At 39.8% G+C, this 27984-nt stretch overlaps 1 protein-coding gene and 1 long non-coding RNA gene across 2 annotated transcripts in view; both read left to right on the plus strand.

The window, feature by feature from the left end:
• The window catches only part of ZNF704 (zinc finger protein 704), a 91096-nt gene extending 80315 nt beyond the window's left edge, over positions 1 to 10781 (plus strand). Inside the window, exons 7-9 of the mRNA XM_071554292.1 lie at positions 2440 to 2544; positions 8528 to 8622; positions 10092 to 10781. Coding sequence (XP_071410393.1) covers positions 2440 to 2544; positions 8528 to 8622; positions 10092 to 10203 — 312 coding nt within the window. The 3' untranslated portion in view covers positions 10204 to 10781. The remainder of the gene's footprint in view (positions 1 to 2439; positions 2545 to 8527; positions 8623 to 10091) is intronic.
• Positions 10782 to 10895: 114 nt separating this feature from the next.
• On the plus strand, positions 10896 to 26733 carry LOC139671455 (uncharacterized). The gene is made up of 2 exons (XR_011697725.1): positions 10896 to 11153; positions 11299 to 26733. It is a non-coding gene; the product is annotated as an uncharacterized lncRNA (long non-coding RNA).
• Positions 26734 to 27984: the final 1251 nt, after the last annotated feature.

The raw sequence follows: 27984 nt of genomic DNA on the forward strand, positions 1-27984 counted from the left end.
TAAGGAACTAATGAGATTTTTCTGCTGTAACTAGGGTAGTTAAAAATTGTGTGAGAAGCAAACCTATGTTCATTAATCAAGCACTGAATGACCATGAGCCAACAGCAATAAAGCTGTGAAGGGGGGACAAAAATAGCTGTCAGCTCTCTTGGGCAAGAGATATCAAGGAGAGACCAGGAGTTTTAATGCCATTAGGCAAGATCCCCAGATAATTTCAACTGAGATCCTGAGCAGGGTTCTGGTCAACCAAATTCAATGTAATGGGCTCCAGTCAGAAGAGGAAGAAAGAAGGTCATCAGTATTGAAGAGGGAGGGCAGAGAGAACATGGATGTCCTCTCCAGCCCAGGGACTGATACCTCAGGTAAAGCAGGGGTGAGGAGAGGATGGAATGTTGCCTGGGAAGAAAGTGAAAGGACAAACATGAGAGGGTAAGAGGATGAGCACATGCTGTTTCAAATATAAGGACAATGTTGGCACAAGCAACTAACTATAAATTATTTATGAATATATTTTGATTGGAAATTAGATGGAGGTCTCTAAGCAAAGTGAGGTCAGGGTATGGAAACTGTTCAGTTCACTGTAATGTTATGGTTGCATCCCTTATGGAAGAGACTGTCCATAATGTTCGCCTGAAAAGGATGACTTGCTTGATAAACAAAGATGCATGTCTGGGAAACCAGTAAACAAGGTGATTGACTGTCTAAGTCTGATCATGTCTGATGTAGACATGTAGGCACAGAGAAAAAAGAATTGAGCACTGTGATATTTCAGGCAACTGCAAATTATGTTGATTTTCAACTTCATATACTTTGTGTTTATAAAACTAGTGCCTGTACCTGTTAAATTCAGCTACAGAGAGGAACTATGGGTGGGCCCTTTCAGCATGTGGGATTTCCCTGGTGGGTCTTATTCAAATACCTGAGGAAGTTGCTGTGCTGACCCTGGGTTTGAGCTGATATCCTGTGGTATACTGAACAGAGGCAGTGCCATCTCACTGCTTACCCAGCTGCCTCCAGTTCTTTCTACCAGGACTGCTGTGGTCATTCATTCCTTCCTGTTTGAGCAGTGGAGTTGCCAAATTTTCTTGATGCCTTTCAGCAAGCTTTTTATATTTTATGGGACTCAGTGGATGTTTGCTCTGCATATCTGTGTGGATTCTCTTGGAGCTGTCAGCAGTCCCAGCAGCCCACAGAGCATCACTGCCATACACAGAGGTATCTGGTGGTCTCTCTTTCCTTGCAGAGACTCCAGGGTGTTGCTTCAGCACGTGTTTACTCTGAAAATTATCTTCAATGGGGGACTATCAGGTGGTAGTTTGTCATCACCCCTCTCTGCCCAGCAGCTCAGGGAAGCACCCTCTCCCCTGAAGCAGTTAGACAATTTCAGCAGCCTCAAACACAAACACTACTTAAATGAGTGTATTGCAGGATTATCAGGCACAGGCAATTGAAAGGTAGAAGGGAAAACTCATTTTAGCAAGTTCTTTATAAGCTGAAATCAAAGAGGGTTTATTTTTTGTGGTGAAAGCTTGAAATTCAAGGGTCAAAATGAGCCTGTGTTCATGGTGGCTGCTCACACTCCTGCTATGCAGGGTAGCTGCACAGCTATGAATTTCCTGATTCTCACAATTAAATGGGATTCAAAAAGGGGAGGGAATAATTCCTCAGGACTCTTAGCCCAGTGAGAAAAGCAAAATAAAGGCACAAGATGAAAGGTGCTCAACTGTCTGAGCTCAGATTATTGGGTTTTGCACCCCAGGGCAGCACTGGGTATTACAGCCCAGATGGGAAGAACATAAGACTTCAAGGACTCCAGGAGTTCTTAAATATTTGCTTGAGATTAGTATTTTAAGAGCTGTTTTTTGAATCCCCAGGATGATTTTCAGCTCCTTGTTTTTACCAGGAAAGACTGTTTTAATTGGGATGATTCTTAACATTTATCTGATAAATGAGAAATGGCCAACCCGTACTGTTGATCAGTTCTGTCCAAGAAGCCTCACTATCCATCCACACATCAGTTGTGTAAACCAGCTGCTATCAGTTGCAGTACGGCCTTGTTTGTCACCATGGAACAGATGATCATTTGTAGTATTTTTTGCTTCTTCTTGGCTTTATTTTAGAAGTTGTTTGTATGTGACATTTGGTTTTGTCTGGTTTTTTAACAGATTTAGCTCTTAAGGGTTCTGCATGGATTTTTTAAAGAGCAATCATCTTTCTGTGAAAAAGGTTTAGGAACAGTGATATGTGAATATAACTGTGTTCCTTTCTTACTGATTTATCCATGATTATCCCTCTTATAAGGGTTAAATGCTTGTCATCATGCAATTTTTTTCTGAAAGTCTCTCATAGATTTACCATTTTGAGGAGTGAAAGATTGTTAGAAATGCTTTGAAAGAAGAACGGCTCTTCTTGCTGGAATAATGTTTCCTTTTCATACAGGCCACTCCTCCAGTGAACATTCCAGGGTCAGCAAAGTTCACTCCCAATGGCAGTAGCTTTAGCATCTCTTGGCAGTCGCCTCCTGTTACCTTCACCGGCATTCCAGTAAGTGAACATCAAAAGAGGAAAGAAGGAAAAACTTTTTAGATCTTTTTGTTTTGTTTCATAGTGTGTAGTTATAGAATTAAATGTGACATAACAGGTACCAAAAGGAAACAAAGTAAATACATGCCTTGGTTTGCCAGCATGGCATTTTAACACCTTTGTCAGTCTCTTTAATTCAATACATTTACTCTTTTTTTGCATCACTGTCTACAAGCAGAGAAGTGAATCTATAGTATATACTTCTTAAACTATATGCTTACAAAAGAACATTCTGATATGTGCAGGGCTTGGTACTGTGTACTCCTGTTCTTAAGAAACTAGATGGAAAATCAGCGAGGTGATGATTATGCCAACAGGCCAGTTGAATACAGGCAGTAGGACTGGTACCTAAATGAACTCTGAAGGTGAAGCATATTTGAAAAGCACCTGAAAGAATGAATGATGGATGAAATGAAAAGTCCATTTTTAGGAGTCTGCTGATAGAAGAAAATTGTTGTTTTATACAGAAAGTGTGTTCAATATCTGTTGCATTTTGATATTAATACATATAGCAGTTTGACAGCTTTTTAATGAAGAATTAGGTGTATTAGGTGTAAATTAAACACTGACTCTTTCTTCAAAAAAGCAGGTGTGCAAGGCCTGATTCCATGAACAGGACTGCAGAAATGCAGTGTTTACTTAAACAGAGACTTCCAGTGGTCCTAAATGTACCACAGTGTGGGTTGTGCAGGGGGAGTGTAAAACCTTTATGAAGAGTTTGGAGGGATTCAGTTGCCAGTGCCTGGCATGGGGAATGCTGAAAATAAATGTAATTCACTACTTACGAATAGTAGAAAATCTTCTCAATAACAAATACAAATAAATATTAATGTAATGTATTTTCATTTTATTGGAAAGCATTTTTCATTATAAATTGATATTCTATAATCATTAACCTTTTTGATATAACATGTCATTTAATATTGCATTTCATGAATTTACGAATTTTTAAAGTGTGTTATATAAGGCACATTGCTCATCCAAAGAACCATATAGCTTTTTTTCTCCTGGCAGTGAGTATTAGACAAGGCGATAAGAGATACTATTTCCCTCCCTTCTCTTCACCAAGTGAATCTCCAAAGCTTCTTACTGTCAATCTTTGGCAAATCTTGGAGATTTTCTGCAGAGGCTGTGGCATCCTGCAGAGCTGATAAAAAATGAAAGTGGCTGAATCAATTACAATGCACTCTGCCAATGAATATTTATTAAACTCCATCAAGGAACAACTAACAGTGAAAGACATCATGCTGGCAGCAATTTCAACAAGAGTGCCTTAACAGAGCATGCTATCCACAAAGTTCCCTGAGAATTTGATTTCCCAACAATGGAGTTGATACGGAGTAATTATGAAACTGGCTCCTTTTGTGGAGTAGCAGAAACTGGTGCCAGGAATCTAAAAATGCAATTAGCCACATTGTAAATCATACACTTAAGAGGACAGGATTAGACATGTATGTGTTGAGTTTATTTGTTCAGGCAACAACGCTGATCTGTGGCTGTAAAGTAGAGAGTTCTCAGAAGAATTTAAGAAATGCCAAATCACTTTCTGAGAATTGTATGGAGATGCCAATGATTTAAGTACAATTTGAAAATAATCCTAATACAAAAGCCTGGGGAAGCAGTGATGCAGAATTATAAACTGCTCAGGGAACCATTTGAGCTGCCATTATGATTCTAACAACACTTATAAGGCTGTTTAACAGAGAAAAAAGAATAAGAAAAATCTTTTAGCTTTGCACATATTTGACTATTTGTCATCCATGAGATCATCTATGAATTACGAAGGCCTGCCAGTAGTGAAAAATTACATCCAGTAAGTGAGGGTGCAAAGGCAAAATGGAGTTATATGAATACCTGTATATTAAATAAAAGTTTTATTTCTCCTGTTTCAAAGTAGATTAGGTATTGCTGTATAAAAACAGGTCTCTGTTAATTCCCACTCTTACACTGAGTGTAGCTACTTTAGAAAAGCTGTATTATAGGGGACTTTCTCCTTCTCTGTTTATTTAAGCCCAGACTATGTGACAGAGCCAGCATACTATAAACTCATGCAATTGTGTACATACAGAGTCCATGAGATTACACACAAGTTTGTAGCACCCAAGGGAACTTCAGAGAGTAAGTCCAAACCATTACTTTTCACCTGATCCTTAATATTTATTCAAGCAGTTTTCTAAAATGGCTTTGGAATGCTTTTTTCATGTGGAGAAATCATTGAGAAGAAGACACTAGGTACAGATTTGCAAAAATGCATAGTTCTACACATTTTTTTCATGTTATTAGTGGTGTTGGAATGGGGCCATTCTGCCCTTGACCCATTAGAGGGCTGTTATCTCCTGGTTTTGAACAGGCTTCTTCTAGACCTGTATATCAATAAGTCCATGAGACAGGCAAAATTTCAAAATAGTTTCCTTTTGTGGGTTTTTTTTACACACATGTAGTGTTTCTGCATTCTTTAATGTGAACGTTGAATTTCAGTGACACTGGGCGCTCCCTGCATGCTGTCCTGGGAACTGGGATGTTCAGACACCATGACTTGCATTAAGTCCTCGCTTTTGGACAGTCTTTAACAGAGCAGCACTGACAGGCCCATGTGAGTGTAAGTGTGCACAGACTCCTGAGCACCTCAAAACAAGCCATACATACAGCTATATCAGTTGGAGTTCAATATGTGGCTGCTTTAGGCTCAGGGTTATTCACAGCATCTAAACACAGGCATTTATTTAGAAGTCTTGTAGTCATAAGGGAGGAGAAGCAGCTGAGGTTGCTTGGTCTGTTCAACCTGGAGGAGACTGAGGGGAGACCTCATTGCAGTTACAACTGCCTCCTGAGGGGAAAAAGAGGGGCAGACATTGATCTCCTCTCTGAGCAATGACAGACCTGAGGGAAAGGCATGAAGCTGTGTCAGGGGAGGTTTAGGTTAGATACCAGGAAAAGGTTTTCTCCCAGAGTGTGGTTAAGCACTGGAACAGGTGCCCCAGGGCCGTGGTCACAGCACCAGGCCTGTCTGAGTTCAAGAAACATTTGGACAATGCTCTCAGCCTCATGGTGTGGTTCTTGGGGATGGTCCTGTGTAGTGCCAGGAGTTGGACTTCCATGATCCTTGTGCGTCCCTTCTAACTCAGGAGATTCTGTGATTCTGTAATGAGGGAGACCTCCAAAGTCCTTTGTGCTCTGCATCATGCATAAGTTAGATTCCCAAGACAGATGGGAATGACACTTTTTTGTACCCTTTTCATAAGTTAACTTTGCAGGTGCAAGGTTGAGTGTTGGCACAGTTATGAGTCACTGCTAGGTGCTGATCTCTTCATGAAGTAATAAAAACAGGATGAAGTTTGCTCTACTACTTGAGACTGAACTAGGAATAAAAATCAGGCACAGGTGGGGAATGTACATGGAGGGTGAATTAATTTATGCAAATAGGATGAGCTGTGGTGGAGTCTGTATCCCTTGGTAGTGGAGGGCTTAACGTAATGACGATATAGTTCCACTTTTACGTAATGTAGGATAAAAGTCTTCCTGAACTCCAGTGTGATCTCCACTGTGTGATGGTGGCTTTTACCTGCCTTCTCGTAACTCAAAAAGATTGATCAGGCAAGATCTTGAAGTTTGATAATCTGATCACAAATCTTCTCTGTAACCAGTTTCCCACCGGGAGTTGCAACTGGAAACTTCAGGTCCTTTCTTAAAACAAACACCATCATTTCACTCCCCATTAGACAGCATTTCAGAGATGAAAAGCCTCCAAGGGCAAGGACTGCCGTCTCAGGGCTTCCTCTTAATCTGCTCTTAGTGCTCCCTCCAGAGGAGAGCAGCTGACTAGTATTATTTAGACCTGCTGCAAAGCCTGTCAAAATACAAGAAGTTCAGTTTCAGTGCAGTTTAGCTGCCTTGGTGTGCCAGCCCGTGGAAAGCACCATGCAACCATCCTGTCTGGAGAGTGTGAGGGGAGAGGCTGTCTGCACACTGCAATTGCTGCTCAAGCCTGCTCTGTGTTTGGAAGTAATCAGGATAATTGCTTATAACATAGGAGACCATCCAAGTACTTTTCTGTTCAATGACAACCAGCTAATATGCTGAGTGTCAATTAGTAGTGGTAGTGATAGACACAAAATAGTTGCAGGTTTTTAAAATGTTTCAGAACCCCAATGGAATAACTGGTTGTTGGAAATGACTGGAAAACTGTGCAGTGTGTGGTAAATGCCAAATACTAGAAAAATGCTATTGTTTTGAATTTTATCTTCAGTGTTTGAATCATTTGTAGGTAAACAAAGGGTAGAGATTGATAAAAGATGGGGAAAAAGAGGTAGTAGACAACAAGCTGGCCTCAGTATTCTGGAATGATATAACAGAAGGAGCTAGTGTAGTTTCTGGATGTATAAAGCATGACTTACGGTAAGCAGGCAGAGAGAGAGGAAATTTCTTCCCAAGTTTTGCAGGTATATTTCATATATCAGTAATGGTCTAAACTAGTTTAGAGTGTGAAACACACATGCAGTTAAATCAGAAATTTCCATAATTACCAGCTGAGAGTAGATTTGAAAAAATGTCTGTACTCCATTACAAGCATTAGTTAGTTTTTTGCTACTGAGCAGTAGATATTCAATAGACGTTGTATAAAAAATCAAAGCACATACTGTAATTCTCTTCAAGTCAGGTCAGCCAGTTCCCACTCTTCCAAATATTGTAAGACTTCAAAAGGGCAGGAGTGAAAAGTTGCAGCACGTTGGGGTAAGGTAGATTTGTGGCAGTCAGAGGGGGCAGAGACAACTCAGGCTGCAGTGAGATCAGAAGGCTTCATTGAAGACAAAGGACTTTATTCTTAGTAACAGCTTCACTTTCATCTACTCCTGTATATAACATGCCAGTACACTATTGGTCAGTAGTTCACCTAACATACATGGAAAGATTCTACAGGTTACAAGGCATCCACATTCTACAGGTGGCTCTCTGGTCCTTAAGGATGCATTCATCAGTCACCTCAGACCTTAAGAGATTCACACACACACTGTCACCCCCACAGTAGCAGTGCAGAGAACTGTGACCATATCTGCAGTTCCTGGCAGGAGGCTCACTCCATGCACCACATGCCCAAATGAAGCCTGCTATGTTCAATATACAACCAAAAAATAACTGTGCATAATTTTTTCTCATGTTTTAGGTGTAAAGTGGTTGTGGCCTTTACCCAGGAGCATAATAAAACTGTAGTGATAAATTAGGAATTATTTAAGGCCAAGTTTATGGCATGTAGTTACTCAAATAATGCTGACAAACCCCATGGTCATGTAGGAGACTTCTTTGAAAAGTCTCAGAAGACTAAACTAAACTCAGGAGCATTCACAAAGAGGACACCTGCTGAGGTTTACTGTGCAGAACAAGGAGATAATCTAGTACATCTGTCAGCAACCTTGATCAGAAGGGCTGCCTTGCACTCCCATTAAACCTTGAAGGGCCACTTTTTAACTGCCCTACAGCAAACCCCCTTCTCCAAGGGTGTCTCTCCACAAAGAGTGCCAAGTCACAGATGGGAGCAACAAGTGAAATCCCTTGATTTCATAGCAAGTTACTGGTACTGATCTCAACACAGGACAGTTTCTTTTTGCAGTTATTTTCTCTGCTTAAATTGGAGAAAGTTTTCTTAAGAATGAATGCATTTTTTTATTTCCCAAAACCTTCAGTGATGCTGATCTATGTTCTGCTTTGCTCTGTGAGGATGACTGGAAGTACAGGGAAGCAAAGTGGAGCTAAGGCCATGTACCTAATGCTAAATAGACATCTTCTAAATAAAGTTATAAGTTACTTATATGTTTGTATGTTATATAATCCCCTTTCCTGGGTATCCTTGCCACAATGCATTATAATGTGCATTTTCTGGGAAAAAGTGTTTAAACTGCATTCATATGTGTATGTGCTTCATAAGCAGCTTTTTTGTCTGTATTGACAGGTCTCACCAACCCATAATCGTCCTGCAGGGAGTGGAGAGCAGAAACAGTCCCACACAGTTCTTTCATCACCGCCTAGAGTAGCATTTGGCTTGAGGTACGGGACCATTAGCTCCTGCTGACACACCAGCAGCCTCAGAACCTGGAGGGCATTCAGTAAATAAGATGTCAGTGGCCAAAGAAACAGAAAAAGCACACGAGCAACCCTGATTGCTGTTGTCGTGCAGTTTCTTACTAGGATGCTGCAGAGTAAGCGTTCAGAACCTCTTTTGCTTTTCATTACCATGAAAGGTAAAGTTCCGGGGAAAAGTGAGTTATTGCAAAATGCAAAAGGCAGGCTGTGAAGCGAAACTGCAGGCCTTATGCCAGGCATGTCTGGAGTTCAGATGCAGACCTAAATTTACCCTGTAAAGCAATGCTGTCCAGATTCACTGCCCCACCTGAAGCATCCTGAACTGCATTGAGTGGCTTTGCTATTTTCCCCGAAAGGCTGGGCCATCTTACATATTCGCCACCATTCAGTCAGAACGGTATTTGGCTTCCACTGAATTATGAGAAACCATGTCTCACAATAGATTAGATCAAGGCAAAGCTTTTTAAGCCTTGTCTTCATAGACAGAAGCTGCATTCATTTCCATTAAAGTTAAGTGATAGTTGACCAGAATCTACTTTTAAAGTGTTAAAAAATCAAACTGCGATGCTAAATGTGTTCTGGTAAAGAAACTCCTTATTTCTCACTGTCCTAAAGATGACTGTAATCTAAAATGAGACAAAAGGAAGATTTCATGCTTTTCATGCATGTTGAATAAAAAAGTTCCATTTTAACTTACTTGGATCATTTTCTAAACTTGTGAATTTTTGAGTGGGCTTGTAAGATGGAAAACAGGACAGTTGTTACAGCTGTAAAAACAGGTGCTTCTGCCTTACTGGCTTTGGGAATGACAGAGAAGGAGCACATGTGAACGTGCTGCAAGTGAGGGTAAGAGATAAAACTTTTCACTCACTTTGTTGTTTTTCAGACAATGAGATCAGAACAAACTGTGCAGGGAAGGACTGGCAAGCTTAGGAGCTTTTCTTCCCTTTGGCATAGCTGCTATGTGCTGATGGTCAAGGTTTGCTGCTCTGAGCTATGAACAAATACTTTACCACAGCTCTACAGCACTTCTGCCTGATGTGACCTGGCCTGTATTGTGGAACAGCTGTGACTGTCCATTATGGTGCTTCATGTGGCTAAAGTACAGTGTACCTAGTCCAGGTTTAGCTGCTGGTTAAAGTCAGAGCTGTGTGTTCCTGGAATCATCGCGGGAGCAGAGGAACAGGCTCAGCAGCTCATGCAGAGGTTTTGGAAGCCAGGCAAGGAGAAGGCCTGGTCCCTCAGAGCTGTGAAGTCACGGCTATATGTCTGTCTGCTTTGTGAGCTCCCAGTGGATTTGAAATGAGCCCAAATCCCATGAAACACCCAGGGCTCTGCCTGCTGCACTGCATTGAGATTATTGTCTTGATTTTAGGGTGCAAAGCAAAGCTACTAAAGCATCTTGCTAATGAGCTTCCCTTTCTCTCTGACAGGAAGCCTAGAGGGGAGGGGAAAAAGTGTCGGAAGGTCTATGGGATGGAGAACAGAGATATGTGGTGTACTGCCTGCCGATGGAAGAAGGCCTGCCAAAGGTTCATCGACTAATGATTGAAATTTTGCAGAGGATTTGGGGATGGGGGAGCACAACAGCAGAACCAGATTGCTGCAACTGCACTGTATCACTTCCCATTTTCCCCTCCAGTTATGTGGTGTTGGGTGTTTTGGTTTTTCAGGTTGTTTTTTTTTTCTTTTTGAGCTTTGTATTTCAAAGTGAAGCACTTGTCACCAAGGAGAAGCACTAATTAAAACCTGTATGGAGCAATAGAGGAAAAAAGAGCAAAACCAAGAACACACAACAAAATTCTGTCTTAGTAAGCATGGAAACCAGAGCAGCTATTCATGTTCTTCTGTACAAGAAAGGAGAAAGTTAATTATTTTGCTAACTCTGTGAGCTACTTGCTCCTTAGGATCATTTTTAACCATTTCAGTCTCTGTGCTGTAAACATCTGTATTTGCTAAACGGAACAAATTTTCTTTTCCTGAAACAAAGATATCTTTTTGAAAGCTTTCTAATAAACACTTTAGAGTCATATAAGCTACAATCTTCTCAACAAAAGCTGTACTAAGACTGCTAAATAATTCTCCTGATACAAATTATCATGATTATATTTTTGAAGGGGGGATGTGGGGAGGAGTTGGGATTTTTGTTTGTTTGTTTGTCTGTTTGTTTATAGGGGAGAAGCAAAGTCTGAATTTGCAAAAAGGACAAGCAGTGCTCCTGGATGATTTTTAAACCAGTCACAGACCAGTGGAGTGGAACAGAGTAATTTAAGTACCAAATTGGATTTTGATCCTCTAGAGGAAGAAAAGCAGCAATGTAAAGTCACCAGCAGATACCGTCACGAGAAGTTGAGGGAAGAAATCCAGTGATGCTTGATTGAAACAATGTGAACATAATGAGTGTCCAGTAGCTTTTCTTACCACTCTCCCCCTTCTGAGAGAGGATGGCAGTTGGACCAGTATGGATGTCGCTGCAGGAGGCCTATGAAGAACTGGTAAATGCAGCCACTAGGATTATATGTACTATCTATTCAGGGACATGATCCAGCCCAGCAGTTCTGCTTTTGCTTACTTTTCTCTTATTTGAGAGATTGTTGTTAAGATAATGGTTTGTTCAGCTTCTTTTTTTTTCTATTAAAGCTACTAAGATTTATTTGACGCAAAAAATTGGTAAAGAGAATACCCCCTTTCCACAATGTCATCTCAAAAAAAGAAGTACAACAGCAAAGGAGCAACATATTTATGGTAAAAATCCATTTCTTAACTCATTTTGATATACTAATTAAAAGGTTTCTCTGCTTGCAATATTTGGATTGGTTTGGGTAGTTTGCTTTCTCTGTCCATTGGGAAGTATACACTGGAATGCGGCAAGCTGGTGTTGTCTCAACTTGTATCAAATTACTGTTAATTAATGATTATTTCAATGCAAAAATAAAGTAAGGATTTACTAGGAAATGAATGTATATGGTTAAATAATACTTGCCTGTTACAGAAAACAAGACACCTTCAAAAAATGAGACACAGAACAAAACTTTGCCTATTAATAGAGGCCTGAAGGGCCACAAATGCCTGGATTATTTTTTCTTTCATAATATTTGAATCAATTAAAATTAGACCAAATCTTTTTCTTCTTTTTTTTTTTTTTAAATTGTCTAAGCTGGCTCATGCTCACTGAAATAGGGGGACTTTTAAATGTCGGAACAACTTTGTAAAATCTGGTGAAAAGTTCAGTTGATAGCTGTAGTGAGCATGCAGTGCTGCTTGTGCCTGTGTAAAAGCACAAAATAACAATGCAGTTGTTTGGAATGTACGCTATGGATTCAGTAAGGTAGCACAGAAAATAAAAATCTATAATAGGAGCTGCTGAAAATTATCATCTGATATTCTGTGAACAAGTTAATTGGGCAATCAGATGCCTAATTTGAGCATGCTATTTCTGCAGTTATTTACAAATTGTGTAATTTACATGCACAAGTGGCAAGATATGCTTGCATGCATGCAATCATTTGACTTTTTTTTCCCAATTGTGTTCGCTGAGATATTAAAAAAAAGAAAAATAGACTCTCAAAGCTGGTAAAACCCTGAAATATATGCACCTACATGTGTGTATGACTATTTTTGTATGTGTGTGTATATATATATATGTAAAACTATATATATTATATAGTTTTATATGTTTATATAAAATCTGGAATCAATAGGGAGGAGAAGATTGTTTTCTTTAGACATAGAAAAAACAAGACACTAAGGGTCAGTGGATATACATAACCACTGTATTATCTTCTTTCCTCTTAGTAAAACGTGGGTTGTGGGTTTTCTTTCAGTGTTGTATTTTTTCAATTTCTGTAGTAAAATACCTCATAGTAATTCACAGACATTTCATCTTCAAACACTGGGCTTGCTGATGGTGACTTTTCCAAGATACTCCTGCCAATTTGCCCCCTGCTTCCCATTTTTACAAGCACTCCAAGACTGTAAAGCATTCTATGATTTTTTTGACTGTTGTTAGACTAACAGTATTTGCATATATATTTGTTGTTCCCCTCCTTTTTCCTTTGGAGGATTTTTTTGAAAATAATGTATCAAATTGTGTATTGTTTCTATAATATCATGGCATTGTGAGCACCTTTCCCGAGGGCACTTTATGAATTATTGTAATAAGATTATTCTTTATGAATTTCTGCACAGAAGAATGGTTTTGTCACTAGACTAGATTGCCCTCTGGTACAAATTGGATATGGATTAAGTAAGCTAAAAAAGCCACAAACCATCAAAACAGGAGAGAAAGTTGGTGTTAAAAAGGCAGAGGACAGAAAGGTACTTGATAAATCCTGCCAGGACAAAGCTAAGTTACCGGTATTTTTACACAATCTTTAATCAGCAGTTTATATTAAATCAGTTTGGGATCTTGCAGCTGTGTCATTTTGATTTGTAACTTCTCAAGTTACTGTATCTCACTCGTGGCCAGTGGTAGTGAGACAGCTCAGCCGTCTGGACCTGCACCACTTGCTTTGTGCTTTGAGCTCCAGTTACTTCATGTGCCATGAGCATTTTGTTGCCTGCCGAGATCCCTTCCTGATCCTGACACACCCAGCAAGGACAAAAACGTCAGCAAAGCCTTTCCACTGCTGGCAGTACTGAGCGTAGCCTGGAGTAACTTCTTTCATTTCTCAGTCTCTTGCTTCTGTGTTGCTTTGAGCTGCATCGCCGTCCTTCCAACACCTGATTTATCTCACAGTTCTGCACTAACCACTCCAAACAATCTTTGTTTTCTCAAGGAAGACCTAGCCTGAATTCTGTGGTCATTTACTGTCATCAACACATGCCAATCCCCCTATTTTCGGTGTCTCTGTGGAAGGTGGGGCATTGTCTCTGACCTCCCAGAGAAGTCGGAAAGAATGGCCTGAATGCATTGTGCAGTCTCTGTGTGCTACAGGGATTTGGATGTGGGTTATCTGAGTCGAGAGTGAGAATTGGATATAAAAATGTAAGGATCTCTTTTATTCTTACTATTATTATCTATTTAACTACTTAGTCATGCTGGTAACAGAAATTGCCAACATCCATATCAGAGTGGAAATCAACTGTATTAATCCCAAATATTTTTTTAGGAGTTTCCTTATAACAAGCTATTTCCCACTTCCCCATTTCCCCATCTCTTGAATCTGGAAAATGAGATAATTTTAGAAGTGAGAAATTTTGATGGCAGTTTTAATATGGGACAGTTTTGATGGTCAGTTTTAATAGTATTTAAACTGCTCCTATATGAAGCTATTGGATGTTAAAACTCAGATCATCTTAGTCATAAAATAGCTTCCACCCAAAATAATGTGCCTGATTCTCTAGTGCCTTGCACAAATGTGATAGGATATACAAGATGCAAAGTGAGTAAAAACTCTTCTGTTCTAATTTGCAAGGTTACACTTGCTTTTAACGAGTACCAGTCATCACCTCATGTGTACCTGTTGGCATGTCAGCCCTGCTTGTGTGACTAAGCTGAACAGAATGCCTGTCTGTCCAATTACTTTTTCCAAATCCTTAGCCTTGTATGAACATTTAGCTGTCCAGTTATCTGCAAGTTCCTTGCAGCCATTCACTTTCGCCGACATCACTGTTTTCATTCCTACTCCCTTTTTTTATGATAGTGACTAGATAGGCAACACAACAGGATGCAAGGTTTTAGCCAGAAGCTCTTTCAGAACCTGCATGTTAGGATAGATTCCAGCTCTGTGCAATGTCCCAGATGTTCTTGTCTCTGGCTTTAGTTTGTCATTCATTCTGATCCAGTGAGTCAGGATGTTTTTCTATTGCTTGCTGTGGCCTGTGCCCAGCTAAAGTGGCCCTGCTGAGAATCCAGGACAATCGCTGTAAATGTGGCAACACAAAGGGACTTGTTTCTTTCCCTGCCTGTATCTTAGAACACCTTCTCAGAAACAGGACAAGAAGTTAGAAGATTGCTAGCCATGTGCAGAGAAATAGGTGGTTGCCAGTGGGGCTTCTTTCTCTTGGTTCAAACTATAGGCATCTGCTCGAGAGAGTTGTGCTGCACCTTTTCTTAGAAATACTCTGATATGGAAACATTTGTAAAGTCTCACTTAGGTCTTATATTTTATTCAGTCTTCCTGTAAGGTGGCAGCACTGAAACTGAGCCCAGAATAGAGTATGGGATTTAATCTGCATTTGTCAGGATTTTTCTGGTAGATAACCAGGCCATTGTAAAGCATCATAGTGTAGATTTTGTTCCAGTATAAGTTCAGCAGAGTTTTATGGCACCTTTAGAAAATAGCTAGAAAGTAAGACATGCGCAAAATTAATGAAGCCGAGGGTTTAAATGCATTCTGTATCTCCTATACATGAGTAAGCCTTGTCTGCATCCCTATGGAGCTTGAAAAGCTTCAAGCTTGCAAAACAGCCAATGTACAACTGTAGCTGGTAGTGCCACTTGAACTGCTTTTTCCATCTTGGACTACAGTGATTCACATGGACCATGTTCTCACTTCTCTCCAAATGTGGAATGTAAGGAGTATGTGTCTTCCACTTTCAACTTCCTCGATATGGAAGACAGTCATTATGTTCTTTGTGCTTCACACAGACCATTTGTAATAGCAATCCAGAAAGACCCTGAGAACAGAAATCAGCCTATTTCTGATGGCACCAGGCAGAAGAAGGTACAGGTTGCTCTGATGTTTGCTCATACTCACAGCAACAATTCATTCAGCTGGTGAATGGAAGGGAATAGATAAATTTAGTTCCAAGCCAGTGGGGTCGTTTTTTAACATATCTTAATACTAGGAATGTTTCTCCTTCTGTGTTTGAATCTGAATGTGAGATCTCTAATATACCCTGAGGGACATAAATTTAGCAATAGAAATACTGTTTCAGCTTTTCTGCTGCTTGGGCACATGCACAACATTGTACTAATGAGGTGGGGGTTCAAAATTAAATCCAAATTCTTTATGTAATTCAGTCCGAAAGATGTACTTGAACATTGTAAAATGTTTGAATATTAGAATTTGCTGTTTGCCAATTCTCTTTAAATATTCAGGTTTGATTTTGGAGTCCATGTCTTAGTGTGTGATACCCTGCAGCAATTGGTATATGATGTGTAATGTCCAGATAAACAGAAACTACTAAAATGTTTTTAAAAAATGCCATGAGAGGACTGGGAAATAAAAGATAGTTAATACAAATTTCCTCAGGGAACATAAGAGGGCTGTAAAGGCAGGATGTGGGTTTATTTAGGTGGAAGATGGCTAGGAAATTGAGGGGTTTTTCTATTTTAAGCAAAATTTAAAAAGCAATATGTCACTACTTGAATGATTAGAATGGAGCACTACTTGATGAACACAATCCTACTTAATGTTGTAGCTTATGAAGTTCCAAGTAGAAAAAAAATATAAAAATATAGAAAATTAACTTGAACCATAATCTAACAATAATGTAAATCTATAAATTTGTATAAATCTTTTCAGGATTTTCTGTAAATACATAAGCTTTCTTGTTTATATAGTTGCTTGGTCAAAGCATGCTTTGTCTATAATTGGATTACTTCTTACCAAATGACTTCAGCAAGCAAAAAAGCACTATGTCAGCACGATATCCTGGAGAGTTGTGTACTGCACTTTGCAAAGGGCTGATTCAATGTGCCACCACATATTTTTTTTCCTATCTGCAAACCCAACGTTTTATTGAGCCATGTTAACTAGTATTTTGAAATTCTGCAAATTTGGAAATTCTCAATTTTGCTTTATTTTTACACAGAAAAATTATTTTTTATCCATAGTAATTTTTTCCTGTCAACTCTTCTTCCTGTGCCCAGGGACTCTGTTGCGCGAATTCCCAAATGTGTATACAGACGTGAATGAAAATCAGGATCTTCAGTATTAGGACATAGAAGTGTGAATAGCATTTACATGGGATCAGAATTCATAGTATCTGTACGTAACTGTAGTAATTAATTCTTACAAGTAATGCCAGCAAATCTTTCAGGGAAGGGGAGCATGTGATCTATAAATCAGGAGGTATGGCTGCGCAGAAGTTTCTACTGGTATTCCAGGAATAAAATGTAGGCTCAGGTTCATCTTCAGAGAACTCAAGTATGGGTTTACCTCAGCTTGTGAAGTTTGCTGATGAGAGTCTCCGTGTTTCTAAAGCTGGGCACACATTTTTATGCTTCTCTGAAGCTGCACCTTGGCAAGAGCAGATACTCTTATAGCTTTGTTTGAAATATGCACTTTGTGAGACAATCTATCTTCTCCTGATTTTATGCAATTTACCTTGTATTTAGAAAGACAAATTTAGATAATTCTTTTTTAGTATTATTATTTGCATTGCAAAAGGGAAAGTGCAAAAGAAGACAAGTTCAGCTGTACATTTCAGCATGTGAAAGCATTGCTTAGGTTTGTAAAAGCCGTGTATTTGCCATCAAACTCAAAGGAACTTACTTGAGCACAACAAGGAGGTCACATTATATAAATTTATATAATTCCCTGTACACTCAACACTCCTGGCAACTGGAGGCATAGGAGCTCTGAGTATGCAAGGAAATAAATGAATTTACCTAAAAACTTTAGGAATACAGTGCTTTTAAGCCACAAATGATGTTGTCTGTGTGTAATTTTTAGTCTTAAGAGAAAAGAGACAGTAGCCTTATTAACCAGTGCAATACTTAAAAAGGGCTAAATTATGGAAACAAGTGTTGTGTGTTTGTACATCAGTGCAAAGTGTGCACTCTCTGAAAACTGACTTATAGCACTGGGATCTTATTACCTCTCTGAAATTATAATGTTGGTATAATTTCATAACCATTTATTATACATTATGAAACAGGATTTGGGGTTGCTTTAAGAACCAAAAGGAGGAGAGGAGAAATTGTAAATCACATAGAGTAGTGGTATGTTGTTCTGCATGGCAGAAGTAACCTACAACACCTTTACAAAACCATACAAATTCTGGATTATGGAAAGAAAAAATCTCTTGCACTGAGTTACAGAGATAGTTTAGTCTGAAGTTTCCCATAGTGACATGAAAATGATTACTTCATGTTCAGTATTTGCTTTGTCTCTTGCATTATCTTACTGGGCTTCATTTGTTCTTATTCCGATGGTGTAAACATTCCTAAATTACCCTTATTTGGCTTGAAATTGTATTCTTTGGAAAATAACTTTTAAAATGGAGAGAGTTCTTCATTATACTGTACAGTTTGAATGAGATTGTATAACATGATCTGCTCTGACTTAAGTGGAGGGTTCATACAAGCAGAAGATTATAGGAAAACATTATGTTTAGGATTTGTTGTTCAGTCATGAGAAAGATTTGAACAGTAAAACTAAAAGTTCCGCTCATATTTCTTGCCTCTGTCTTCACTGTGGGGTCAGTGGAGTAAAAGGCTGCCAAGTACAGTGTATCTGGCTATCCTGCACCTGGAGTTTTTTGTTGTGAGTTTCTTTGGGGTTTTTTTGCTATTAAATAATGACATACATGTCATCTTCCCATCTCTCTTTCTTTTTTTGTCTTGTGCTCAGAGTCCAGAATTAACTGAAAGACAGAAATACTCGGATTTGTTGAACAGAAGGCTGTTCAGTTGTTTCCCTGTTTTGACTGACTTTTAGCAAAGGGCCAAAGGACAGACTCAGTCTCAGTCCAAAGAGGTTTGAGCCAGTCAGGCAAGACTTGAAACAGAATTGCTCAGAATTGAATCCCAGTAGGAGAAAACTGATCTTAAACAGTCACCTACAGAAGTTCTGTGGTTTGATCTTTGTAGTGTTGGTTTTTTGTTTCCTGGGATTTTTTCTAAATTACAAGCCTGATACAAGATCTTGTTACGCAATTAAGAGCATAATGCAGATCACATTATAACTAGCTGTGCCCTCGAAGGAGTACAGATTTTCTCAGGAGAGTTGCAGTTATTCCTGTGCATTGATAAGGACTGCTCACATGAGTAATGGTTGTAGAACAAAGGCACATGGGTTTTCCTCCATTTGACTTTCCACTGGAACTGGGAGGGTGAAATTGTAATTCTCCCTTTCTGAGCACTTGAGAATTTTGCTGTTAGGCTTTGTAAGAGGAGTGGATACATACCTTGGTACCTTTGCATGGCTGTCAGAAGAGTTTCCAGAAATGTCAAAGTGGCAATACTTTGGATGTGTCAGTGTCAGCCTGTCAGCTATTAGGCAGGTGGTATTCAGCCTGTAATACATTATACTGATAGCTGGCATGGGGAGAAGGAGGTCTCTCAGGATGGGATCCAGGATAGCCAAGTTTTTTTGAAGGGAGTCACCACCATAGTCCATGTGCTGTTGGCTGGAGCAAGTGCTGACTTTGTTGTGTCCAGCTTGAGGGGAGGTTGGTTTTCCATGTGCATTCATGACATGGTCATAGGACAGAATGGTCCCAGAAAACTGTGGGAGAACTTTTATGTTAAAGAAAGTCACTGAATAAATTACAGTCTTGTCAGAGTTGAAATCTGAAGTGGTTTTTCCCCTCCTTTCAGAGCCATGCTGTGGCTCTCAAGGGGGCTCACACAAGAGCCCTGTAACCTTAACCAAGTCTTTTTCCCAGAGATTTGCTGGGACCCAGCACTGAGCCCTAAACCAAGACCACTGTGAGTTTGACTGCCATGTAATGTAGGCTCTTTCCAACTCTTTCCCAACTCTTACACTTCCTAAGTTAGCGTTTTATTAGTAGACCATTATAAAGGGGGCATCACCCCATTCCAGGGGCATCTCTGACACAGCACCAGCCACCCCTGCATTTGCAGGGAGCCAGACATTATCTTTCTCAGTCATGGTGTTTGGCGAATGTTATTTTATTGGACCTTTACATTTCACCTAACGCTGCAGTTCCACAACAGATTAAGTTGGCCTAAGTTTATGCTGCTCTTGAAAGAGCTCCCCCTGCCCCAACAGAGAAATATCCCAAGTTATGCTGGCTTGAACCACTTTTGTAAGTGTAGGTCTGTATAAAATGCCTAAAGGCCAGATTAGCATATGGCCTGCTGGGTTTGTACCTTTGCTCTTTCATGTGGCAGGCACAATTATACTGTCTTTATCCCAGCCTATCTTGGCTGGAGTCTCATTAAGGCCTGGACTTGCACATACTCCTAGAGCAGGAATCTCAGGAGAGTTCCACTTGTGGCTGGTGGCATTGATTTTGGTATGAAATGGAGTCTGTAGGAGGAATGAGTGGACTTAGATCAATAATCATACGTGCCATGAATCTTGAGACTACATCTTAACTGTGCCATGGTTTTGTTAAGCAGATACTGGAGAAGTTAAGGGACATGTGGCTTTGATCCCTGTATGGGCCATTCATCTAAGAGTTGGACACAATGATCCTTGTGGATCCCTTCCAACTCAGAATATTCTGTAAAAAATTCTATGAAAATAAAAAGCAACCTTACTAGACCTTGTTCCTCCTTCACCCCACTTACATCCTAGAACCAGTCAGGAGTTACTCAGGATAATCTCTGGCTCTGCAAGGTTCGTGTGGGTGTGGGATGTCATGACCTCTCTAGGAGATCTCTGGGCCACAAAAGAACAGGGCATACTTCTTGTCAGACATGGTGGCAAGTAGGAAGGATCCTCAGCTGCTTTGCTAGTTCAGTTTTTCAGCCTCTTTCTGTTATAACATCAGTTTAATAGTGATGGAAATGCAGGGAAAAAGGAAAAGGGTCATCAGGTGAGTGAAGGAAGAGAACAGTCAGCATCAATTGCACTGTGTGTTTTTTAACTCTGTGCGAAAGCAAACGTTTTCTTGTCACCTGCTACTCATATATTATCTCATGTGACTAAAGTATTTCCATCATAGAAGGAGGTGAATTTAGCACAACTTGAGCAGCTGTAGGAAATCAAAAGCCCAATTGCCTAGTTTTTAATAATATAGGATTTTTAACACACTGCCTGCAGAAGACTACAGTATTTATATCCACACAGCCTTTTGTCTTGTTTCAGTCACAAAAGGGAAAATACCTGCCTGCACACATTATTCTTCCTTTGTTACCTATCAAATATTGTTTCAGAGAATATAAATTTTTCTTTTTTAAAATGTTTTTTCTGAATTATTATTTTTATAACCCGAGCATTTCCTCTTTCATTTCAGTGTAAAATTATTGAGCTTTTATTTGCTCTGCATTGCACTTTATATTTTCCCTTCTTGGGCCATGTATTTTTTATACATTAAACAAGGGAGGTTTTCTTAATGTAGATTAACTAGAAATTAACCATGAAACTAAAGTGTTTTTATAAATTGCAAGTTCCATAAAATACAGCAAATAATCTATTTAGGTTAGAGACATTTTTAATGATACATTGAGAAATATTAAGGCTTCAAGATTATTTACCATTTTGTAAATTCAATATACTAATAGATATCATGGTTTAAAATGGAATATGAATAAGCAGGAGACAAAATTCTAGAACATTGGATTTGCTTATATGCAAAACCTGAATAGTTTAATTTATAGTTTTTTAAAAAGTAGCCTAATTAGTTTAAAGAAGCTTGAAACAATTTAATAGGCAAGTTTAAAATGAAAAAAGCTCACAGAAAAGTTGAAATCAGTTTAACTTAACCATCAAAGGGCTGTTCTGCACTGTCCTGAGGCAGTGCTGTCTGGTGGGCAGCCTGTGAAACCCCTCGACTTTGCAGGAGCTGAGCTCGGCACCAGCAGAAGTCGGATGCAGGTGTGGATTTCCCTGCTTTAAACAGCAGCTCTCCAAGCTGTTATGCTTACAGGCCCACTGCCAGGTTGGCAGTGGTATTTCCATTTGGTTTTTCCAGCCTTCATCCACACTAATTTTGGGAACTAGTGTCCTAAAGACAATCCTCTTGTTCCTAAATGAGCTAGTGAATTTGTCTTCCCTCTGGTTTTGGTGTTAAACTTACAGCTCTAATACTGTTGTATGTAGGGTATCTTAAGAATTTGTAGATGCCAGTTTCAGCACTTTAAACAAAGAGCAGCTACTCTGCCCCAGTACAGAATCCCTTCAAATCTTGTGGAGTACATGGAAAAATAAAGAGCTTTTTGACTTTTACTTAGTCCAAACTCTTTTATTCCAAATCACACCTAGAAAAGAGGGTAAGACAAAGCACATGGTAGTGAAGAGGGGAGCAAGAGGCAGCGATGTGATACTTTCTTCACAGCGTGATCCCTTCCTGGGCTCCCCTCTCCCAGGCTGATGAGTGTGTGTACATACAGACCACGCACAGCATGGAAGTCCTGTGAAATGCCTGCTAAAGCTCTTAGTTGGCCACCTCCCAGAGCCCTCACTTCTTTTAAGAGACTTTGACTTTCTGCTCCCTCACTTCTACATCCATACATAAAAGCAAAAGCTGACTGCTGCTCCAAGAGCCTGGCTACACTCTCACCTTGAGCTGCAAAATATATTGCTTTGCCATTTTTAATCAAGCTGCAGTTCTGCCTACAAAAGATGGTGTTTCTGCATGCTGTAAAGTAGTTGTGTCCTTTCGTGGACCACCAGGAGTCCCTGGAGGGAGGCAAGCGTAGTGCTGGTGGCATGCAAGCTTTGTGCTTCACATCAGCAAGCACCTGATGCCTGTGCTGAAAAGAGAGCATAGACTGATGCCACCTGTACATCCTACCACAAAGATGAGGCCTGCACAGCACTGCTTAGGTCTTGGTATGATGGGGAAAATTAAGCTTAAAACCTTTGTACTCAGCACAGAGTGTCTCTGAAAACTCAGTCTGTATTTGGCTGAGGAGCAAGAATAGTGACAGGCCTTCTCCACGGTGATGGTCTGTCAGGCAGCACAAATAACAGCTCTGTTGCCTGACTGGTTGCTGTATGTCCACTTATGTGTGGAGGAAGTCGTAGGAGAGAAGACTTTTGTGTGTAGATGCTACTCCTCTGCAGTCTGGTTTGATTCTGCCCTCTGGGGGCAGCCTGTGGCCCAACAGCACATTTAGATAAGGTGCTTCTACTGACTTGCACATAGCAACAAACTGTTTCTTACAAGAATCGGGTGCTTTTTCTTTTGCTTTAAATAAAAACGTAGAATGAAATGCCACTTTGCAGACCTTTGCTAGACTTTTACTGTCTCCCTGTAGCATTGACAGCTGGGGAGAACTTCAGAATTCAGAGGATGTTGGCCATAACTCATCAAAAAGCCCCTGTAATCAGTTGCCCCTGAAAATGTTTTAGTGCTCGATCAAAACCACACAGACCTGGGCTCTCTGAAATTCCTATAAGAGTTTTGCTGTTACTTCATATGAAATGAAATGTTAATGTCTTTGTGTCTGCAGCTGAGTCAATACCACGTGCTGATCCAGGAGCACTCCCAGTAGACTTCAGATACCTAGGAAGTCACGACAAGTCAGAACACTCCAAACACTTCAGATGTTTTTCTTAAATTAAAAACATTTGCAAATAAGCAATGTGTCTATTAGTGCCTAAAAGTTGATGGAAATAATTGAGTTAAAATACTGAGAAGTATCTGCTTGCACTCAAAACTTTAAAGAAAGGCTACTGAATTCCTGACAGAGTAACTTCTTATAATAAAACAAGACTCTTTTTTCTCAAGTTATTCAAGTAATTCAGGTAATGAATAATTTGGTTCTGGACACTGGGTTTTAGAATGAAAAAATCTCACCCTCTTGCAGTTGTAATATTAATTGTTTATATGGAAAAAAGTCTTTACTACTTTTTTGTTTCCCAGTGAACAATTTGCTAGCTACAGGCAGTGTATCTTGACTTTAGATTGCAAAATATGCTTTGATAATTTTACTCCTCCAGGTGAATCCTGGTTATCTGATTATTATTTTTTCAAACTTCAAAAATGCTTTAGTGCAATTTCCCTTGATACTGTTGAATTAAAATTGCAAGGAAGAATCTAAGTCAAATCTTAAGTAAAAATCAAGTACATGAAACAAGCACGAAGGTAAAGTATCATCAGAAAAGTCAATTCATTGCTGAATTAAATATTTATAGAACATGCTGGTTATTAAAGAGCAGTGATCTTTGTTAAAGTTACATTTAGTAGCAAACCACTGCGTTTCAGTAAGTTTCAAAGTGACAAAGCAATTTTTCTTCAGAAAAAATGCAGATGGGAAACAACATCAAAATATATCATTTAAACTAAGATTTTCTCCTTCTATTTAAGCCCATCCTGCCTGGTACATTACTGTTATGTTCAGGGATGCTCAGGACAACAGACATTCCTCATGGGAAAGCAGCTAGGTTCCAAAGTGAGCAAACTCATAGGATTTTCTAAATAGTACCTCAAGGATTGCAAAAAACCCCTCTACCTGCTACTGAACTAGAATTTCAGCAGTTTAGAAGAATCATGTTTTAATCAAGGTCACACACCATAGTTAAAACCAGGTTTCTGTTGGTTGGCTTCTTTGTCTTAGAAGGCTACTTCTCAATAACCCTCAAAGCAGAGTATGTCAGTATTCAGATGTCCACAGCTGAATATCTTGAGATCCTAAAATACATTTAGAACAACAGAAACAACAGTCTTTGAATGAAAAAGTACTTAAAATTATCTCAAAAAAGCAAAAAGAAAAAGCAGCTAGTTCTCTATTTGAGAAATGCCATTCAGTTGCCATTGACTCCCAAGCTGTGTGTTTAAGTGGTCTCCTGTGGCTTGCATTTTTGTTAAAAGCAGATGGTGATTAAACTACATAGCAAAGAACCTTCCTTTGATCTTTGTAAATGAATGTATACATACAAACTATGCATTTTCACACAGCTGCATACTGTATCTTGAATCAGTTCAACTCCAACCTTTCCTCTAGGTTAGCAACTCCCGAACTTCTGGAGCTGAAGGTGCTCCCATCTCCTTTAGCATTTATTTGTCTCCTATCTTGTTTCTGCTCTCCAAAAACCTGAGATGCAGGATGGAGGAATGCTGAGCAGCAGTGCTCCAGGACCAGGTTGGAATGAGCACCCCTGGCCAAGGCAAAGATGTGGCATGTTCTGGGAGACCCCTTTGGGCTCCCATGCCCAACGTGGCCAAACAGAGGGACATGGTATCTGTGCTTGCTCTGCCAGAGCTGCTTCAGCCCCAGCACCTCTTGCACTCTTGCTCAGCATCTTGGACCCTGAGGGAGCCGAGTGGGACCAGCAGCTGCTCTCACATGGGGTCAGAGGGAGTTTGCACTCAGTGAAGCTGTGCCAAGGAGCCACTGCACCTGGGCTGGCGGGGACAGTGTTTTTACCCACCCCTGTCAGCCCAGTTTCATTCTGCCCATCACTTGCCCACAGTGCTCTGCAGCACTCAGGAGGCATGGGTGTCTCCTCAGGGGTTGTGGTCTCACTGCTGAGACCTGCTGCCCCAGGCAATGCAGGGCTCAAAATACTCAACCCTTCATCCTGATCACTGACTGGACTTCAGGGTTGGGATGTGTAAAGGATGGAGGATCAGAGCTTGCTTGGAAGGGAGCAGGAAAAATGGAAAATGGGTATCTTGTTCCTGTAGCTGGTGTAATTAAATAAAGGAAAAAGATACTGCATGCAACATTTCTTACTTAAATTTTGGGTTGTTGCTGTAACATACATCAGTCCAGTCTACTAAATGAATGAAATGTGTTTCTTACACTTTATTCTACAGGAAGAAAGACCAAAAAATAGAAGTATTGAGAATATACTTGCTTTAAAGTAAAGCAAGCCTGGACTCAACAACAAAGAGATTTTGTTTATATGCAAACTACTTAAATATTTGATATCAGTATGAAGGCAGTAGTATTCTTACATATCCAGATATGTGCACTCATCTAGGTTGTGTTTAATTGAAAAACATTTTTGCAGTATGTATTTGATAGGCTAAAGCCTTTAATTTTCTATTCTTTGCAGGAATTAGTGTGGCAATTATGTTTTTCCATTTTTTGCGCTAGCTGCCAATGCTAGTTGTCTTTTTGCATAAAGAATATTTCCACCACTTCAGAGGTTTTTGGGTGGTTGTTTTCAAAGATGGGGGTGGGAGGGGTGGTGTCTGCCCCAGAGGGTTCCAGAGGGGTACCCAGCGTGGGTGGAGGAGACTCTCTGGAGTGGGCAGGTCACCCTTACTGGGATGTTGCCTGTCACTGCAACAGACAGACACGGATTCATTTCCCTGCAATCTGCAACTGCCTGGTGGGCCTGGGGTAACTCCAGCTGCAGTTCCTCAAATCAAAGCTCTGACTGACACAGTCAGTCCTTTGCTGTACTTACTATGACAAAGTTAACTTTTTACAAGAAAGAGCTTCCAACTCTGGCACTGATGGAAATACTGAATACTTTTAATATATATATATATTTGGAAAGTATTTGAACAAAGTGTTTTGTCTTTTTTTATACAACTTTTAGCCAAATAGAAGTATTGATTATTACTTCTGTGGATATCTGTCCACCTGTAAATAACTCATATATTCAGGTACATGAGCCTGAAGAAATAAAATAATAAAGACTGTTCAGTGGCTATGCGCTTTGCTAGCTCTTGGTTCCTTTGTACATAAGAGGTTTAAATGTTGGGTGGGGTTTTTTAATTTAATTGTTGTTCCTCTAAAAAAAAAAGAAGAAAAAAACTTTTGACTTTGTTTTCTCTTTTCTGAGTTAATACAAAGATTTTCTAACTTTTTACTGCCGAAATGGATAAATACCTGGTGCTAAGTGAATGTGAGTCAAACTGGCCATAGCAGACACACCAGTTAGAATGCACTTTTCCTGTGGCACACACACAATGTATTTTCTCAGAAGGGACTTTCAAAGGACTGTCAGATGTTTACATTTCTTCTTGCCGCCCCAAATAGTTTTGAATATTGAAATAACTCCCAAATATCAAGTCATGATCCATTACTGATGAGACAAATCCTTACATTTAGGTATCTATAACAGCCTTGTACAAATACCATTTTAGAGATAGTTGAAATATTGGGCTTTCATACTTTGTAATGCTTTGATGTGACAATAAATATGCTGTTGCTATCTAGTCTAACCTCATTGTAGACCTGTAACTCCCTGTTTATGGTTATGTCATGAATTGCACTGGCTTGAATTCAGCCAAATACTGACTGTTCAGCTGAAATACTCTGACTGTTATGATGTCCACCAAACATTAATTAAATGCACTTGTATCTGACTGCCGTGGAGTATGTAAAATTATTCATGTAATAAACCCCAGGTGTATAACTTCTGTTACTTGTTTATGTGAACTTTAGTTCTTTTACAGACATTAGTGTCAGCACATCAACAAGGACCGGCTGGAGCCAGTGATAGCCTTTGCATTGACTTCAGTACAGATGGGGCTGATTTCCTTCTGTTTGATCAGAGAGGGGATGTTTAGATGCTGTGAGTAAGACACACAGGACAGGGATGTTTAATTCTACGTTTTGGCCCTGTGAATTTGAGGTGCAGCCCTTAGCTAGTGGTTTCCTGGTACCAGGCTCACACTGGTCTTCCTGAACATTATGCTGGCAACAGTCCCTGTCCTGCTCTTGCCTGGCAGCAAAGGAGCAGCCTCCATGTGCACAACAAGGAATAACCCTGACATGCAAAGGATCCTTTGACCAGGATATGCCTTTCTCATGGTAAAGCTAATGAATTTGAAATTTGCAAGTTGGAGAGACATTTCTGAAACTAGGAGTAGCTTCTTTAAAAAAAAAGTATAAAGTAGTATCATTTCTGTCCAAGTTCTCAGCTGCCCTTGTAGCTTTATGTCATGTTTAGATTTTTCTTGGCTAATGCATTACTACTCACTGCTGCAATGCCAACTCCAATATAAATAGCAAGGCTATTAAATTTAATGAGTGTTCACACTTCTGTTCACACTTTCCTCCCTTCAAGAAACACCTGCTCACTGTATATGTGCACACTTGGTCATCCACCTCCAGTGAAGATCTGTAAACTAACCTGTTCTGTAAACCAAACAGCTGCTGCCCAACAACATGGATGGGCACTACAGTCAGGCTTGTCCAAACCATCCCCTCCTGAACATGCGCTTGATCCAGCAGGTCCTAGGCACTGCTGGAGGGTGTGGTGCACCTTGTAGCTTATGTTGGAGCTGCTGGTTGTGTTCACAGCCCTGCTTCTGCCAGGCAAGTACCCAAAGCTGTCTGACTTGTTGTCATTAGAGCAGGGAATCCTATGACTGATTCCTGTACATATAAAAAGGAAGAGATTTGAGGTCATATAATTAGTGGTGGTCACAGAATTTCACAGAATGTTCTGAGTTGGAAGGGACCCACAAGGATCATCAGGTCCAACTCTTCAAGTGAATGTCCCCTACAGGGATCAAACCCTCAACCTTACCTTTATTGGTACCATGCTTTAACCAGCTGAGCTACTCTCATATTTCAGATTAAATTCCACTAATTAAATGACATTTTAAGAG

This window comes from Pithys albifrons, chromosome 4 (assembly GCF_047495875.1).
Source record: "Pithys albifrons albifrons isolate INPA30051 chromosome 4, PitAlb_v1, whole genome shotgun sequence".
Lineage (NCBI taxonomy): Eukaryota > Metazoa > Chordata > Aves > Passeriformes > Thamnophilidae > Pithys > Pithys albifrons.